Source organism: Schistocerca nitens, chromosome 3, assembly GCF_023898315.1.
Source record: "Schistocerca nitens isolate TAMUIC-IGC-003100 chromosome 3, iqSchNite1.1, whole genome shotgun sequence".
NCBI classification, from domain to species: Eukaryota; Metazoa; Arthropoda; class Insecta; order Orthoptera; family Acrididae; genus Schistocerca; species Schistocerca nitens.
In genome coordinates, this window is record NC_064616.1 from 694,597,072 (window position 1) to 694,617,135 (window position 20,064).

At 37.6% G+C, this 20,064-nt stretch overlaps 1 protein-coding gene across 2 annotated transcripts in view; it reads left to right on the plus strand.

Moving 5' to 3' along the window:
* Window positions 1-20,064, plus strand: part of LOC126248664 (glutamate receptor ionotropic, kainate 2-like) — a 542,085-nt gene that overhangs the window by 291,480 nt on the left and 230,541 nt on the right. For both annotated transcript variants that reach the window (XR_007545524.1, XM_049949880.1), the window contains exon 8: window positions 4,254-4,397. Coding sequence is in view for 1 of the 2 variants with exons in the window: in XM_049949880.1 (XP_049805837.1) it covers window positions 4,254-4,397 (144 nt within the window). In the remaining variant the exon portion in view is untranslated. The remainder of the gene's footprint in view (window positions 1-4,253; window positions 4,398-20,064) is intronic.

The following is a 20,064-nucleotide window of genomic DNA, read 5'->3' on the forward strand; positions in this document are numbered from 1 at the left end:
TAGCAGACTATTTAGACATGAAACAGTCAAATCCTGAGTGCTAACTAATTTATGATAGAAACCACAAAGTTCAAAGAAAATTTAGCTTCATTTTTGTTTTTGGAATTGGAAATTTTGCAGTGGTCTCAGTTTTATCTTTGCCTGACAAAATTGTATCTTCTAAATTGCTGTTTCCCAGAAATTTAAGTTGCTTCACAGCTAATTTACATTTTTCTACCTTTAGACATACTCCCTCCCTTAAGTTTCTACACACTTCCCGTAATAGTTCAAAATGACCTTCAAAAGTTTTTCCAACAATTCAACATAAATGATTAATTTTGCAAGCAGTTTTTTCCTGAAAACAGAGCACAGTGCATGTATAAAATGTGCAACAGAAACATTAAGTCTAAAGATACAACACAATATTCGTAACATCCACCCCTATTCAACAAATAATTATAATTTCTAGAACTACGCTCAAGTGGAATTTGATGAAACCCAGAAGTGAGATGAAGTATAGTCATTAACTTATTATGTTCAGATTTATGAATTAGCTCATCAATATTTTCTATATAATCAGTCTCTCTCTCTCTCTCTCCCCACCCCCCTCCCCCTTCCTCCAAAATTTTATTTAATTGTCTAGTATCAAGAACAAATCTTACTCCCCAATATTAGTTAGTTTCTTACTTTGTGAATCATTTTGCATGATAAATCCTAATGGTGTGGAAAGGGTCATTTACATGCTATCACAAATTAATTTGTGAATGTGGCTACATGCTGAACATTTCTAAGTTTTTTATTTTTTTTAAGTATACAGATGTGAGTTAGTAGTTCCTACCTACCATCATTTACACATTACAATAACAGAAATTCATCTATGGAATAGAAGGAGTTGTCCAGGAGAAACTTTTTCACTTTGTTTTTACATTTTACTTTGATGTCTGACAGACATTTATATCACTGGGTAAGTGATCAAAAATTTTTGTTGCAACATTGTGCCCCCCTTTCTGTGATGAAGACAACCTTAATGTGGAGTAATGATCATCATTTTTCGTTATGGTATTGTAATTATGTGCATCATTGTTGTTTATGAACTGTTGCGGATTATTTACAACAAACAAAGTGATGGAATATATGTACTGTGAAGAAGTAATCAGAATATCCAAATACTTAAAGAGATGTCTTCAAGATGATAGTGGGTAGGCAGGCCATATTATTATTACTGCACAGTTTTGAACAATTAAGACTTCCTTTTTGAGAACGAGTTATCCCACAACATTATTTTATATGACATTATTGAACAAAAATATGCAAAATATATCAGCTTAGTGATTTGTCCCTCCCCAAGATTTGCAATGATTCTAAGTGCAAATGTGTCTCAACTAAGCTGTAGTAGAAGTTCCAAAATGTCCTTCTTTCAGTTTAAATTTTTATCAATATGGACACCTAAATATTTTGAAGTTTCCACTCTGTTTATTACTTCCTCATATGTCTTACACTTATCATTGGTATAATAGCCATAGATGAGCGTAACTAAATATGTTGTGTCTTTTTAATATTGAGAGTGAGACTATTTACAGAAAACCAGTCAATAATACTTTTAAGAACTTTGTTTACCATTTCTTCTGTTTCTGCATGTATGCCTGGATTGATTACGATACTGCTGTCATCTGCAAAAAGAACATTCTGCTTGTAGTATATTAGAGACAAGAAAGAGACCAAAAAGTTGAAGGTTATTGTACTCATGTAGTATTTATTACACCTTTCTTTCTACAGCCTCTGTTTCTGAAATTGTCACATCATATGCTTTGATAAAGAGTGGTTCATGTGGTTTCATCTATAACTTACATTAATAATTTTTAACTTTTCTTAGTTTTTAATGAAAATGGCATACTAGTTCCATAAAAATGCCTTCAGTTGTATCTTTTGATCTGAACTGAATTTCCTCTAATTTGGCCTGTAGTATAATATTATATTGTACACCAACTAGCTGCCCCTCAGCATAATCATTGCCATCAAAATATCCCCTTTCATTAGAATAATCCATCCTCCCCCCCCCCCCCCCATTTGGTAGTTACTATTTGCACATCCTTGAAGAAATTTTGCTTTTAGGATTTTAATATTAATTCTCCATTAAACCAATCAAATCTCATTTCACACTTCACAATCTAATCCAGGCCCAAAGTAACAATTTCATTCAAATCTGATACTATTAAACAATCATGTGAAAATTTTATGTCCCAAAAAGTATGTGTTTCTTCACGTTTTACTATATCTTCCATTATTTCTCCTCATTTTGACTCCCACTACAGGCATTTAAATAAAGTGCAACCTCAGTTTTAATTTTATCTCTAAGTTAAAAAAAATAAAAAATAAAAAAAAACGGTGTCTACAAAGCAGTTTTTTTTCCAGCTTTCACTTTGAACAAAAATTTAAGGACTGTATTTCAAATTGTAAACATATCAGCCATTTCGGGCACACAAGTGTCACAACAGTGTTGTATAAAATCTACTGGGTGCACCTTACCCTCTATGGGAAATCTCTTAATAAATGCATTTTCTCGCAATTCATTACAGTTGTTAATGAATTTTTTTGTCACAATACCTGTAATTCTACAAGATTTTTGATTTGTATCTGATACATTGTCTTTACATACATCTACATTAATTAAAACTGCTGTTTCTACCTTTACTGCTTTGGAATTCATTGCAGAAATTAGGTTCACAGTTTTCTATTTCGACCCTATCTTCTAAATTTTGCTTAATTTGAAAAGTTTCTGTTTTCAAATTTTGATTTTTTAGTTTCATAACATTACTGATGATTTCAAAATTATTGCATTTTTTCAGTTTTAATTCTATATTTTAAATGTAGATTCCACTACATTCACCTGAACATTTAGCCATTTTGCGTCATTTAAACAGTGAGTTTCATTTTATTTATATCATCCCTGACCATCCACAACCAGAGCACTGTTATTTAGCTGGTCAGTTTTTTATTGGTTCGTTAGTTACAAAGGCGTGTCATATGTTTCGTTTTCCTGCTCATCAATCTTGACACTGTTTGGCTGCTTAACTTATACTTTAATTAATTCTTTGAGTTAACAGTTTTATTATTAGTTTCAGCTATTTGACTGCTAAACTCAGACTTTATAATTTATTCTTTGAGTCTTCAGTTTTATTGTTAGTTTCCACTACCAAATAACCTAGTTTACTCAAATCATTACTCATTTCAATAACTGCATTACTGAACTCTCTCAGTAATAATAAGTGTTGAATTTCCCTCTCAAAATGATCTTAAGCCTTTTTCATATCCTGAATCATCCCCTCCAAACATGGCTATAATTGGATCTTGATTTACTTTAAACTAAAAACATAGTCACATGCATTCTGGCAAATCTCACAGTAATTCCTCTAGCGCATCTTGCAGTGTGTCAGATATCTGGAACCTGTTAAACAGTACAGGAGAACATACTGCCCAGTCGATGACCACTGTTCAACTAACTGGGAACACCACAAGATGCTGAAGAAGATCTCAGCAGAGTGGTCAAAATTTTGACAATATAGAAGTAGTCTGGTACACCCAAACAAACCAGAAGCTGTTATGTTTAGATATCACCATCTCCATTTCTCGTAGAGTGCATGCCACATAGCCACATAGCTTGGCAGGTGCCCAGAGACTTTGCATAGCCAGGCACTAGATGTGATGGGAGAGCCATGTGTTGCAATGTAGACAAACTGTGTATTAGCTGTGCTCCATTCGGCAGTCAGAAATGGACTGCCAACCATTAAAATTATGTATGCATACAAGAAAGGTGAGAACTGCAATGATTTATGCCTTAGTGAGGAAGGCCACATCATTGAAGTGATTGCCTTTAAAATATGAGATAGACAGGTTTGCACTGTTTGACGTTTCCACCCATTGATGCAAGAAAATACCATGTTGAGTAACTGGTAAAAACCATGGCACCCCATGTGAACTGAGAAAATATATTTATCTTGTGATGTCTTGCAAAATAAAATTTAAACAGAAGAAGAAAAGAAATGTGGTAAAAATGTATATTTACTGTCACATCCTGGACCAGCAATGGATTTTGACCATTCTCAAACAATTTTGTATAATACTCATAAAATATTTTACAACATATGTGATTAATGGGAAGGATTATATCTGATAATATTAAAAAGACTTGAAGTGCACTTTTTGTACATATCTTTTAGAATAAGTTAACCAGGAAACACAAATTTATTACTGTAGTTGTAATTTCTGTTTTTCAGGTTGAGTCTGCTCTCATGTATGATGCTGTGCATCTGTTTGATGCTACAGTAAGAGATATGAGAGACCTCCATATTGAGGATTCACCTTCTGGTTGTGATAATGTATGGGGACATGGTCATTCATTTATCAACCTGATGAGAGATGTAAGATGCTATTTTACTCTTTCAGACAGTATTGCAGACTAACTGTACAATATAGTGTTTGATTTTTGTCTTCTTAGAAGTGCACTAAGAGACAGTAACATCTTCTTTTATTTTGGAAAGAGTGAGACACAGTGTTCAGATATACATGATAAAGAAGAAATACTTACTAGAGTTTACTGAAATTCATGACTGCGATGACACAAATTTAATAATAAGTGTTGAAACATGAGTTTTTAGAAGAAATTCCTCAAATATATGGAACAGTTTCCGGACTAAAATTTTTGCTGTGCAGCAGAGTGTACACAGATATGAAACTTCCTGGCAGATTAAAACTGTGTGCCAGACTGAGACTCAAACTCAGGACCTTTGCCTTTCACAGGCAAGTGCACTACTGACTGAGCTACCCAAGCAGGACTCACAACCCATCCTCACAGCCTTTTTTCCGCCAGTACCTTGTCTCCTACCTTACAAATTTCACAGAAGTTCTCCTGTGAAATCTGCAAGACTAGCACTCCCGGAAAAAAGGATATTGCAGAGACATTGCTTAGCCACAGCCTGGTGGATGTTTCCATAATGATTTTTTCACTCTGCAGTGGAGTGTGTGCTGATATGAAACTTCCTGCCAGAGTGAAAATTTCATTCTGGAAACATCTCCTTGGCTGTGGCTAAGCCATGTTTCTGCAGTATCCTTTTTTCCAGGATTGCTAGCCTTGTAGGTTTCACAGGAGAACTTCGGTGAAGTTTGGAAGTTGGAGATGAGGTACTACCAGAAGTAAGGCTCTGAGGATGGGTTACGAGTCATGCTTGGGTAGCCCAGTCAGTAGAGCACTTGCTTGCAAAAGGCAAGGGTCCCGAGTTCAAGTCTCAGTCTGGTACATGGTTTTAATCTTCCAGGAGGTTTCTGATGGGGTAGTTATTTAGTTACATGTGCATATGTATTATTCAAGTAAATGTAGTGATGCAGAATATATCTCATGTAAACTGTCAAGCACATCAGTGGTACTGCTTCATCTGACATTTCTTCATGTACTCAATAATCGGGAGAGATATTTCTGATCTGTGCCAGGGGTCCATCTAGCTTGACATGGTCAATCACAGCTGTGGAAAGAACTAAGTGATCATGGCTTATTTTGACTATTGGAGGCCATTTTAGAATCTTAGTTGATTGGTTAGATAGTAACACATGAAATTTGTCACTGCCAATGCCCATGTTGATGTTCTGGGTACCCAGTAGTTTGATTTCAACTCACTGCAACTGTTTTTTCTTATTCTTTTTAAACAATGTCTACATCATTTATTAAAATTCTGTTTGCTTATGGTTCACCATCTATATTCAATGTTCTGAGAAGGATCTATGGAGTTCAAGAAACAGTTAGAGGTTAACACAATTTTTTTGAATACAAAATATAAAACATTTTTAGCTATTACATTCACCACAAATCTCTGCAGCATTGCTGAATAAGTAGAAATATTTGTGAGTGCTCCATAGAAACAGGTAAAATGAGTGTGCCTGTTTTAGTATAATATACTGCAACTCTGGATATGATCATTCTCACCCACAGACTATTTATTTATTATTCAGTCATTAGATGTATTTGAATTGATACTTGATGTATCAATATATATAGGCCTCAACATTAAGGATCATACAATGAAAATTACACAATGGATTCTACAATTTATTGCATTTAGAGCAGATCACAGCATAATGATTCCTTTATGCTAAAATTCACATACATATGTACTATTTGTCAAAATTAAATGACAGTTAATTCTTACTTTTTCAAGCATCATACTTTTGAATTCTCCTTCCAACAATCATAAAATTAATTTAAGGAATAACGTGGATTTTTCTGCAATATTTCTCTGGTTATGTGATTAAAGATTTAATGTTTATTTGTCTGATATTGTCTGGAAGGCAATTGCATATGTACCCCAGTGTATGTTACACTTTTCTCAAAACAATTTGTCCTGTGTTGGATTACTCTCACTTCTTATCAGTTTCTTGTTTAGCATTGATGAATCTCCTCATTTTTCTTAACATTTTGTTTTGCTGTTAAAATATTTAGCAGTTTGAATTTTTGTCTGCGGTTTGTTTGGCATTTCTTGTTGATCATTATGTGAATATCCCTTTGCTTTATGACGAGTAACTTCTTCATATTTTCTGATATTCTGCATACTTCTATTCCATATGATGTTAAAGATTTAAAGTTGTAAAGTAAAACTTTTTGAGGCCTTCAATACTAACAATCTGGGATTACTTCTGCAATGCACAGTAACCTGGATTTAATTTACTACTTAAGCTGATGATGTTCTCTGTCCATGTTAATTTATCATCAAGGAGGAGACCCAGAAATTTTACACAAGGTACTTTGTCAAGTTTTTTCTCATTGATTTTTAACACAATCTCATTATTTTTTGTTTGGCTATATTTAAAGTTCATGATGTGTGTTTTCTTGTAATTTAGTATTAGTTCCTTATTTCTAAACCAGGTATCTAGTCAATGAAATACACTTTCAGCTCCATGTGTAACTTCTTCTAGAGCCATCCTCTTGGTTGAAAATATTGGTTCATCTGCAAATAGTGCAAATTTCTTTTTGATTTCTTCAGGAAGTCTAAATATATCAAGAATAGTAATGCACATCTACTTGACAGAACATTTGTAGCAAAGATGAGGTTCAAGGAGCTAAGTGTTGTTGCAAGTGAATTCAGAGAACCCATATTAATGTATCTCACTAAACCAACAGTGATAGTTTTAGAATGAAGAAAATTATTTCATTGAATTTAAGAAAATAGACCTCAGCTAGAAATATAATCAGAATTAAAACAGAAAATATAAGAGAAATAGTCAATAAAAACAGGTTTGTACCTAGTGGAGTACATTAATATACAACACTGAAACATATGAAGACCCTAACTATGCTATAAATAACTCCGGTGTATACAGACATAGGTTATTGGCAGTAAGAGCACACCAACCAGTGACGCTAACTGCTATGCAACACTACATTCAGGCACAGCTCACAGCATTGCTCCCTCTCCTTGAGAAACAGTGACCCACTGTTTCAGAAGTTCTCACTGGAGATGACTACATCACTCTAGATATAAATGTTGTCAATGGACCTCTGTATCGCAGTGCTGGCAGGTCCTCACTTTCTGGTCATGTTGTCACATCCTGTTCACTATGACAAGCATCGAAGGTAGCCACTCCCATTGAATCTCTGCAGTTGTTGAGCTGGCATTCATTATCCTTGAATGAGACATTACCATCATTGATCTACATCTCAGAGCTGTAGAGGGATGCCACAGGGAGGACATGGACAATGCCTCTGCACTTTTGTCTTCTTGATGAAGTATTATAATCCTCTACATCATATGCTGCATCTGACAAGCAGTGAAGGATACCATACAGCCAAAGCAGTGCTTCAGTAACTTTTCCAGTAGTATCACTTTCAACTCTGGCATAAAAATCTATACAAAATATCACAGGCTGAATTTCAATGACTGGTGCTTGGCATTATAGCACTCTCAGTCTTTCTCATGTGCATCCAGGGTCTATATGCAAGCCACCTACCTTGATTCTTTCATCTTGTTTTCATCCCAAGTGTCATCCAGATGTAATAGGAACAGTGTACCCATTGTCATTTCAGCCTTATCACCATGGAGCAGAAAGAATGGTGTGAAGACTGTAGTGTCTTGTTTCACTGTGTTGTGTGGGAAGGTCACAATGGGCCATATATTCTTTAACATGTATATACATCGATATCGTATCTGCCAATGTCCTGTTAAAGAGTTCTGTGGGACCATCCACTTGTGGGTGATAAGCAATTGTCATCCTCTGGGTGATAATGCAAACTGGAATTACCTGTGATAGCCTGGCTTGCCTCATTGAGTACACCTGTTCTCGTCACATCATTGAAGTTAAGTAATGTTGGGCATACATTTTTTCACTTTTAAGTAATTACCATTAACATATGTGAATAAATCTGCATTTTCATAAAAGAGAAAGGTTGGCCCTCAGTTTTAAAGAATATAACACCATATCTAATTTTGTGCTTTGTTTTATGTATGTAATGGAGTTTCTAATTTGTTTTGACTATTACTAGTTAGTATCTTTCATTATAGGGCGAAATCAGTAATTGTTTCATAACTTAAATTCTGTTGTAGACCTATAAACAAATATGAATTCTGTATTAAGTATAAAAATTTGGAGGAACAACTAATAGTATTCTTAAATGGTTTATTTGGCTCTATTCAAAAACATGTTAGCAAAGCCAGCCTTAATTAATTCCAAAGTTCAAATGGTTCAAATGGCTCTGAGCACTATGGGACTTAACATCTATGATCAACAGTCCACTAGAACTTAGAACTACTTAAACCTAACTAACCTAAGGACATCACACAACACCCAGTCATCACAAGGCAGAGAAAACCCCTGACCTCACCGGAAATCGAACCCGGAAACCCGGGCGTGGGAAGCGAGAACGCTACCGCACGACCACGAGCTGCGGACTATTCCAAAGTAATTAACAGTTTTGTCCAAAGTATTGTTTGCGTACTTTTATTTGTTAATTTCATGATTTAAACAAATAATTCAGCTTAACTCTTGTAGTAGAAGAAACTGTTAAAAAGAACCAATTTTTTGATGTATTCAGTTAATTAATGAGTTAAGTTTTAATTCTAATTTCTGTAAATTTAACTTCAAACAATGTGTAGTTTCAGTACCTATTATTGTGAGGATATATAAGGACCCAGTTTTTGGTCATGAGACAGTCAGTCCACAGCTGAGTTTCAGATGATGAGCCTGTGTTGGTTAGAACAACAACAATGCTTCAACTTAACTGTGAAATAACTGTTACACAATTAGGCCGTGTGTTAAAACAATGACAGTGTCTGCTGCATGCATACCTTTCTATTCTTCAAGAACTGTGAACTTTGTGGTTAGGTTTTTACTGCTTGTAGATGTTCAATAGTGAACTATTGAAGCAGTGTGTTGAGGTTTGCCTGCACACTATCAATGAGGCTTATCGAAAGTTAAACAGTAGTGCACTGGCCATATAACTGTGTAGTAATAGGGTTTTGTGAACAGTGAAATTAAAGTACTGTGAAATGCAACTGTGCACCTGTCAGCTACATTATTTACAGTAGTCAGTGTCATAATCCACAACCAAGTTTTGGCCAGTGTTGCAACGCAGTACGTTGACAACAAGGACATCAAACGAAGGGATAAACAAAATGGGGCAAATCGTCACACCCTTATGACAAAGAGGAGGAGGAGGAGTGTTGGCAAAATGTTCCTGATCACCAGACTTTGTGCCAATATCTTGGATTAAATTCCAAACCTATCTGGAGTGTCCCATGAAATGAGGGCATGTGACCCTATTGATGATAAACCACTCATCAGATGGGGAAATTAAGTTTGGCTGCCCTCTTGGTGCTGTTCAAGGGGAGAAAACTATGTGCTAGCACTAGGTTTTACCCTCTATCTTCTCTCATCATCATAGAACATGAACATTACACCACACTAAACACACACCTATTACAATTACCTATACTTACCAGATACACCTAAATATACAACTTCTAATACTTCATGAAGGAAACATGCCATTGTGCATAAAGGACAGAAAAACCTTTCCAATTGTGTGGCTGAACCTGCCCTTCATCAACTTCCAGCCAACAATGTGATACGATTTTACTTTAAATTATTATCGTTGATACTAGTCTGAAATGGAAAACTTTTTCACATTCTGAAAGCATCATGTGGGGGTGTTCTGTGCTTCTAAACAATGTCTCCTGCAAGGAACCATACAATTTCCAACGATTTAGCAATAGGCACAGCTTTGGTGACAGCATAGTGGGTGAGGTGGTCACTGTGGACTATTATTAATTGATTCACATTTGCTGATTTTGGGAACCTCCCCAAGCGGTCAATTCCAATTCAGTGGCATCTCTCCAGAAAATCTAGACTAAGGAATCTTATGTCTGGAAAGCCTTTGCATATTTTTTTTTGTATCTGCTTGTTTTATTCATTAATTTTGGTGTTTACACATGAAGTCAATACGAGGTCATATTTGTGTGGTATACCAATAACAGTTACTCTTTGGTTCTCTATCAAACTCAGGGCATTTTTAAACTGAGAATAGCATTTGATAACTTGTTACAACACACGTAATCTGAATTGGTGCTCCTGGTTTCACATGACTGTATGGTTTCAGATCATAATGATTACACAGTATTTCCACAAGTCTGTGACCATGATTATCTGAGTAGATGCTAAGTTCAGTGAACTTTCCTTAAGATTTCTTACTTTTATTTGGAGATATGTACTTAAAATGAGTGGACTTCTTTGCTTTGTTGGATTCACTGACTAAGACATTTACATCTGACTGAAGGGCTTCATATCTGTTTTGCACTGAGACCTGGTACGCACTTTCTTGGCTTGGGTGACATAAGATTTTTGAGTTTAACATAGTCTATCGGGGCACTTGGTTTGTTTATCAATGAACTGACTTTATGAGTGATAATCAGTGGAGTTGACTTTTTTGAATCAGGTGCACATTTTACATGATTTTGCTTCCTTGCATTGATGACCCACTTAATTGCAAAGCACTCTTCCTCAGTTATGGAGTATTTCTTCTAAGACTTGGAGAGAAATCTGGAAGCATAAGCTATAACCTTTGCAGCACCTACCTGAATTTGTACTAGAACTGCATCTATTCCATAACCACTAGCATCTGTGGGAAGTTCTGTCTCAGCATCTCATCATACAGTGGTAGGATTGAAGAAGAGGTTAGCATCTCCTTGAGGACAAGGAAAGGTCTTTCCTGTAACTCATTCAAGGAAAACTTGACTTCAACCTGCAGTACTTCTTGCAAGAGATATGCCTTGGTACAGAATACCTTTATAATAAAAAAATTTGAAAAATACAGCCCTCAGTCGCAAACACAATTAATTTGTGACCTAGGTTTTGGTGTCACAAGGCGCCCCTTGTGACACCGAAACCTAGGTCACAAATTAATTGTGTTCACAACTGAGGGCTATGTTTTTCAAAATTTTGTATTATACAACAGTCACTGATTGACAGCCATGTTAGAAACCTTATACCTTTATAAATTTGCAGCAGTATGAGCACATTCTGAGCAAAAATTTTGCGTCATGAATGTGCAAAGGAGTCGAAAATCTGTGACTGCTGATATTTTCTTTGGATCAGGATGGACTCCATTTCCATTCACTGGGTATTCTAAGACTATTATCTCTTGGGTGGACAAGAACCAATTTTTTTGGAATTGGACAGAGGTCTGCAGTCGAAAAACACATCATTACAATTGTCAGGCAGCTTAGATGTTCTTCAAATATCTTTGGGAAAATTACAATGTCATCCAGATAGCAAAGACATGTCATCCATTTAACCGTGTTATTCATCATATGCTCAATGGTAACTAGAGCATAACGTAGTCCAAACAGCTTAACTTTGAACTCATAGAGGTCATCAGAATACATAAAGGCAGTAATTTCCAGGTCAGCTTCAACATCCTTGATTCACCAGTAGTCTATGTGCACCTTTATAGTTGTGAAATACTTTGTTGCTCTCCAGCAGTCTAGGACCCATCAATGCATAACAGTGTGTATATATATTTTTGTGTTTTATGTTTAAGTCATTGTAAGTCAATGCAAGGATGACATGTGCAACCCTTTCTCTTCACAAGGACTAAAGGAGCAGGCCAAGGACTCTCTGGAGGTTCAGTGATGTCATCTTGTAGCATCTTCTCCATTTCATCTCTGATTATCCATCATTCAGTCAGCAAAACCAAATAAAAATGCTGGCTAATTGATGATGATCCCCAGTGTTTGTACAATGTTTTACCATGGACTTGTTGGTCTGTCTTTTCACCCCTCTGGATTTAAAAGCATCCAGAAATTGGTGCAGATCAACTTACACTTGCTGACATAGTTCCTCTGTCAGGATGGATCCCATTCACAGTTCAATAGTAGCTTCATTTTCAGCACTGCCTGTAATCGAATCAGAGCAGTTTTTCTGTCAGTAATCAAATGAGATCTGGATTCTTTGGCGATAGCATTAAATTACCCTTCCTGGATGGGTTGAGCCACCCCTGAACACATAACTTTAGGAATGGGTTGGGACTGTTCATGACAGTTAGTGATCCAAAGCTCTCCTTCACCACCTACAATGCTTTCGATCATCACTGGCATATAGATTTCTATAATGAGTGTTATTAAATTTTGGATTAAGAAACAACTTCACAGCTTAACTGAGCATCTACATTGATGACTGGAACTGATCTTGTTGATGCTGGTAAGATAACAATGTGTTCAATGGCAAACAACTATCCAGTGAAATCTTTCTTATGTGCCCTTGCTGAAATTTTAGGTTGGTGCATAAATTTGTAGCATTTTCATTTTGCATATTTATATTCCAGTTGTTATGGGTTTATTTATTGACGGTCATTTCTGTTTGTAGCTCACTGTTACTATTTGAGTTCACATATTGTCATTTTGTGATTTGGAGATAGTGAGTGGAGCTGTGGATACTAGAAAATCGAGTGCCTAGTGAAGAAATCAGAATATTTCTGACATAATCTTCTATTTGAGTTCAATAGAGGGGTGACAGCAGCAGAAGCAGCCAGAAACATTTGTGCCATGTGTGGGGATAATGCCATTGAACACAGCACAGCAAGAACATGGTTTTCTCATTTTAAGGAGGATTGTTTTGACATTAGTAACCCTTTATATTCAGGAAGATCTTTGGGGTTTGAAGGAAAACATTTAAACAGTTTAATCCACAATGATCCATGTCATTGTACTCAAGAACTGCCAAATTTGATGATGTGTGATTATTCCACCTCATGTGATATTTACATGCAATGGGAAAGGTTCAAGAATCATGTGCATGCGTACCACATGCTCTAAGTGAAAACCACAAAAATCAGCAGGTGGCTATACATGCATCTCTGCTTGCTCATCATCAATGGGCTCATGAACAACACTGACCATTCCTATCCTGTATCATTACCAGTACAAGAAATGGCAAATTTATGCCAACATAAGGGAAAGAAAGGAATGACTGAGCCCAAACAAAGCAGCAACTTCCCATACAAAGATCTGTGTACATTCACAAAAGATGATGTTATGCATCTGATGGAACAGTGACAGTGTGGTGTACTAAGAATTGTTTCCCCAAGGTGTAACCATCACTGCTGACATTTACTTTCAACAAATGAGATGTCTTGTATATGCAATCAAAGGACAATGAGCAGGAAGGCTGTGTGAAGTGATGCTACCCCACAATAATGCCCACAGGCATTCTGTTAAACTGACAGAAAACATTATACAGGAGTTGGGTTGGAAAGTCATTCTGTTGCTACTGTATTCACCTTATCTGGCACCCTCAGATTTTCACCTTTCCTGCTCTCTATCAAACAACCTTCAAGAAATTTCCTTTTCAGATGAAAATTCACTCTAAACATAGCTTGATAAATTCTTCACCTCAAAACCATGTAATTTCTACAGTCACAGAGTCAAAATGTTACCCCAGCATTGGCAGACTGTTGTAAATAGTTAAGAAGAATAAATTGTTTCTGAATAAAGGATCTGTCATATGTATCTGTTTTATTTATTAACCTTATGGAAAACTTATGCACCAACCCAACAGCTTTGTCAATCTGGAGCTCTGGTCTTCCAGTCTGTGACTGTCTGTTAAACCTGTAAGAAGTCCCATATGAGAATAACCCCATGATAACATTTTGAAAAAATGACAAATTCAGTGGGCTGTTTTCTTTATTAAAATTCCTGAAAATATGTTCCTGTTGGTTGGAAATATTTCACATTTGCCATTTGCAGCACAATAACTTCCATATCATGGAACATAGTCTCCCTTAGCCAGCCATGATATGCATTTGAAGATACAGAAAAGAGGCTCCTTCAATGAGATTTGCTGACATCAGGGTGACTGTCACCTTTGCACAATTTTCATATGTTTTGGCCTCACCTCCACAGTGGTTTCCATGCTTAGCTTCCCTGAATTTACCAGCTATCTGAGTGGCTGGTACTTCTGTATGGTGATGGGGAAAGGTATGGCATGTTTAGGAGTGACCTCGTTCAGGGTATGTCAATGGGCTTCATCACACAGGTCAATTATAATTATCTGTAGTTGACTGGTGTGTGTAGAATTGTTGTGATGGTTGACTTTGGCAGTGTCATAGTCATTTAAAACTTGTCTTGTTTCTCTGCAGTAGTGTACAATGTGAGCAGGGAATCCAATCCACAGCATGTTGTCTATTCTCTTCCAACACCTTTTGTTCTCTGAAATGTTATACTGGGCAGAGGAGTTTTTTGTATCTGCATTGCTGAGTTATTTGATCGCTGTGGTATAGGTCCATGTTGGCTGAGTCCATTCTTCCTGGTGCATTTGACTGGTGCCAGAGACTGGTGCTAAAGATCAGTATACCTCTTCCTCAACATCACCTATTACCTCCTGGTTTATGAAGCTGATATTCATTGCTGTTCTTTCTTGCTTACTTGGTGCAATAGGACTGGCTGCCATAAAATGCCCTTCTCTTCTCTGAAAACCTGGCATATGAGGGAATGAGGGAACCAGGGTCATGGTGGTCTTCCAAAACAGTCACAGGGACCACATTTGAAAGTTGGCCATATTTCTTTTGTCTGACCTTCTCTCTCTCTCTCTCTCTCTCTCTCTCTCCCTCCCCTCCCTCTCCTTTTTCCCCCTCAATATGCTGGCACCACTTGATGAATTTTTCTGCTGTTGTGACATCCTTAAAAAAAAAAAAAAAAAATTCAGATTCACAATGTGGCATGGTGTCCAAATATTCTGTATTTTGGGCAGTATTTTTCCCCTAAGATGTTGTACCATTTTCTTCAACTGATCTATTAAGTGGGCCTGCTTCTAATTGTCACCGAACATTTTCTTCAGTTTAGTCTGGACTTTGTCTGAGTTACTGAGGTTCGCTTTGTTGTTCTTGAATCACTGCCAGTCTATGCCTTCGAAGTAAAAGTACACATTTGTTGAATACATCATGCCATCCCACTTATTCCCTGTGGTGACTCATTTGAATTCTTTCAGCTATTTCATCAGGTCCTGACCAGCAACTCCAGCTAACACTGGTGGATGCCTGATGTGCAGCTGACCTACAGCTGTTCTGGAATCCAGTGGTCTCCTGAATGTACAGACCATGGGAATGATGTACTGCTTGTATTCCAGTTCCTGTTCACATAGGCAACAGATTTTATGTTGCCTAGTTGGAGCTATGATGATGTAGATGGTTTGAATTACACAGCACCTCCACCAAACAAAGTCACATCGTAAAAAGAATTAAGTCTGAATCTGAAAGCAGAATAGTCAGAAAAGAACAACACTAAGCACTGGAAGCACATTTATTATGAACACCAACAGAACTGAACTCCTGCTCAGAGAGTGCTGCTATTTATACAGACATCAAATATTCCAGAATATACAAACATTACAAACAAAAGAAATTTTGAGAACCTTCTGGAAATGATAAATGCTAAATAATAAATAAGTGCTGACAGTTGGATTGAACTGGCAACATGCAGCATGCCAGCCAGCGACACTAATTGCAATACCACACTGCATGCAGCACAACTCACAGCAGTTGCAGTTTGAAGAAAGTGAGGTGGATTTGATCTATTAGTAAATGCACCTAGGATCTTTTGTCATTAAGTCTCAAAACTATTTTGTCATTCTCCCCAAAACAGACATGAATTTTTACCACATAGCTCAGGTCCTTGGTATGGTGGCAGTAAAAACGAATGGTTTGTGAAATAACATATTATAAAGGGTGCTAGGTACCAACATAACCTCATTTTTATTCAAAACATCTGTATTTTGACAACATGCATTGTGAATCAAATGTGCTCTCTCACAACTAAAGGAATTGTAAAAAGAAATTGAAATAATTTCTGCTTGACAGCTCCATTACTCTACTCCACAGATAAACACCTAAATGGATAATATATGTATGTGGCTGAGCTACATTTATTGACTTTTATTGTATGTTAGTAGTAAAGGAAAAATCCAATTAGTTAAACAGTCAGCATTGAGAATATGTACAATTTTCATAAATCTGATGACATTATTTAAATTCAACTCTATTGACTGTATACAGGAAGGTCATACTGTTATCATCTTGAATGCTCAGAGGAGTCATTTATCTGCATTGTTAGATGAAATAAAACACAGTGGTGAGAAGGAGTGAATCTCATTGATTCAGTGGCAGGAAGTAAATGTGAGTCAGGAACAGAGGTGCATTTTGGAGACTATTCCTCATGCTAATTCTTCTATGGCTAAAACATATGTTAAGGCACTCACCCTGCCTTCTGCTGATGTTAGTAGTAGTCACATTGGGTATCAAATTGCTCACACCCAACATATGGCACATTAATACTGTGTAACACTGCATCTACCCTTGAAAATGGCCACAATTTGCCAAAGGAATTTGCCCACAAGTATAAGGGAGAGTGGCCACAAGTGTATTCAGGTATGCCACACCCAGCTGAAGCCACTCTTGGTTAGAGCCCATAGACTTACCAAGGGTCGAGTGGAGACATCTCAGTGTGAAGTCAGGATAGCTGTTGGAAACCTATGAAGCTTCAGCAACACCACTAAAACATTATTAGATTTCAGTTATTTATTCAAAATGTTTACAGCTCACCATTCGTCTGCAGCAGCTGCAGATGTTGCTAATTCAGCTGCGAGTTGGATCCTAGATGATGTCCATCGAGTCAGCTCAGTGATTGCACACCCAGGAGGTGATGTCAGTGATCCTGGTGGTGCAGCAGCTGCTGTCGAGTGGGGCACCAGCTGCTCAGCATGAAGTGGTTCTCACACTGGCTGTAGAGTGTATTCATTCCCACCTGAATTCTACTGTGACCCTTGATGACCCATCCGCAATGTATCTGGTGTCAGCAGTTGTGTGGTCAGTGGACCTCCTCCCTATCCCTGGTATGTTTCAGACCCAAACACACCTGAGTGCTGAACAGGAATGTGGCCCCCAAGGGGCCCTGTTGCTAGCTTCCATGTTGAAGTCTGGTATTGGCAACTTTTGTGACATGCAGCTGTCCAGTTGTCGGAAGACAGTCAGTTTCTCCATCAGCAGGTTGTAGGCAGTGAACAGCATGGAGTTCATCCAGTGAAGGCCATCCTCTTGAGTACATATTCAGCTAGTTCACAGAATATGCTGGAGTCTCCAGGACGTAGATTCACTACAGTATCATAATCATGGAATCGAATGCTATTACTGTGAATACCATTGATCCCAATGATCAGCTCAAGAGCTGGAGAGCAGGAATGTTTAAAGGGAGCTAATGTGATTCCATGGCACAAAGCCTGGGTCATAATAACTGAATGTGTCATCCTCATTCTGCTACATTCACTTAATAGTCTGTTAACTGCTGTGTCAGCCCCTTGACATTTGCTCTTATGAAATAGATATACACACATGTTCGATAGGGTTCATGTCTGGAGATCATGCTGGCCACTCTAGTCAGGTGATGTAATTATCCTGAAGGAAGTCATTCACAAGATGTGCATGATGGGGGTGCAAATTGTCATCCATGAAGACGAATGCCTCGCAGATATGCTGCCAATATGGTTGCATTATCGGTCGGAAGATGGCATTAACATATGGTACAGTCATTATGGCACCTTCCATGACCACCAGCAGCATATGTCACCCCCAGATAATGCCATCCCAAAACAGCAGGGAACGTCCACTTTGCTGCACTCAGTGGACAGTGTGTCTAAGGTGTCCATCCTGACTGGGTTGCCTCCAAACACGTCTCTGACAATTGTCTGGTTGGAGGCGTATGCGACACTCATCAGTGAAGAGAACACAATGCCAATCCTGAGTGGTCTATTTGGCATGTTGGGCCCATCTGTACCACTGCATGGTATTGTGGTTGCAAAGATGGACCTCGCCATGGATGCTGGGAGTGAAGGTGGACATCATGCAATCTATTGCGCACAGTTTGAGTCATAAAATGAGGTCCTGTGTCTGTATGAAAAGCATCATTCAATGTAGTGGCATTGCTGTCAGGGTTCCTCTGAGCTATAATCCAGAGGTAGCGGTCATCCACTGCAATAGTAGCCCTTTGCCAGCCTGAGCGAGGCATATCAGAGACAGTTCCTGTCTCTCTGTATCTCCTCCATGTCCGAACAACATCACTTTGGTTCACTCCGAGATGCCTGGACACCTCCCTTGTTGAGAGCCCTTCCTGGTACAAAGTTACAGTGCAGATGTGATTGAACAGCAGTATTGACTGTCTAGGCATGGTTGAACTACAGACAACATGAGCTGTGTACCTCCTTCCTGGTGGAATGACTGGAACTTATCAGCTGTCAGGCCCCCTCCCTCTAATAGTCGCTGCTCATGCATGGTTGTTGACATCTTTGGGCAGGTTTAGTGATATCTCTGAACAGGCAAAGGGACTGTGTCTGTGATACAATATCCACAGTCAACGTCTGTCTTCAGGAGTTCTGGGAACCGTGGTGACGCAAAACGTTTTTGATGTGTGTAGTTTCTTGCAATATTCCTTACAAGCTAATGCATATGCTTGTCTCACTTTCTCTGGTTTTCCATTGTGTGTGTGGGTTTTTTTTCTGAATGCTTACTCAGCAGCAGTGTCATCAACCTAACCCACTTGCGACATAATGGCTCACTTCTTGCTTCCACCTCTGTGTCTGGCATGACTTGAAGTTTCTTGAGGCAATGAATTTCAGCCCCTTACTATTCTGTACTGTAACACATCCCTCCTGTTTAAAAAAAATTCATCCTGTATTTTCAGTTTCTTTCACTTATTAGTAATTAGTCTATGTCTCCCTTGCATTAAAAAAAGAGTGGTGAGAAGAGAGTCAATCTCATTGATTCAGTGGTAGGACGCAAATGTGAGTCAGGAGATAAGGTGCATTTTGGAGACTATTCCTCAGGTGATTCTTTTATGGCTGAAACATATACTAACACAGTTGTCATGCCTTCTGCTGATCTTTCTTTTAAAAAAGTTACTCTATACCTGTTTCTTGTTTTGCTTCCCAACCTAAGTCTTCAATCTTTGTTAGTTTAATTAATGTACCTTGTCATTCTGTCTTGGTTGAATGGACTATTTACACTTTCCACTTACATTACTTATTGCTAGTTCGTGTCAATGCCACAGATTTCTGATGGGTGGTGTCCTCTTTCGAATGAGATATCTTATGTTTGCTCAAAATTAAGTTGCACAAATGAGCACTAGAACCAAGTTTATGCTTGTCATTGATACACTGAAAATGACTGCATTTTGTCTATGATTCTTGTAATATTCTATCATGTCACATTATTTGGCAGACTGAAATTTGTCCTTATTCTGAAGTGAACAATTTGTCTTGGTGTTGCTGCAAAGTTGTATCTAAGGTACTGTTAATAAATGTTAGGTTTTGTTTAGGTAATATGTGTGGTCATTCCTCCAGCCAATACAACATTACTTGGGATACATTAATCATTTCTGCACCCATGATGGTAGCTGGAAGGTGAAACTGTCTTCCAGCTATTTCACATCTAGTTCCATTAATTAACAATCCACAGCCCTGTAATTCTAGTTTCATTATCCCGTTTGCTTTACTGTTTTTATAGCCAGT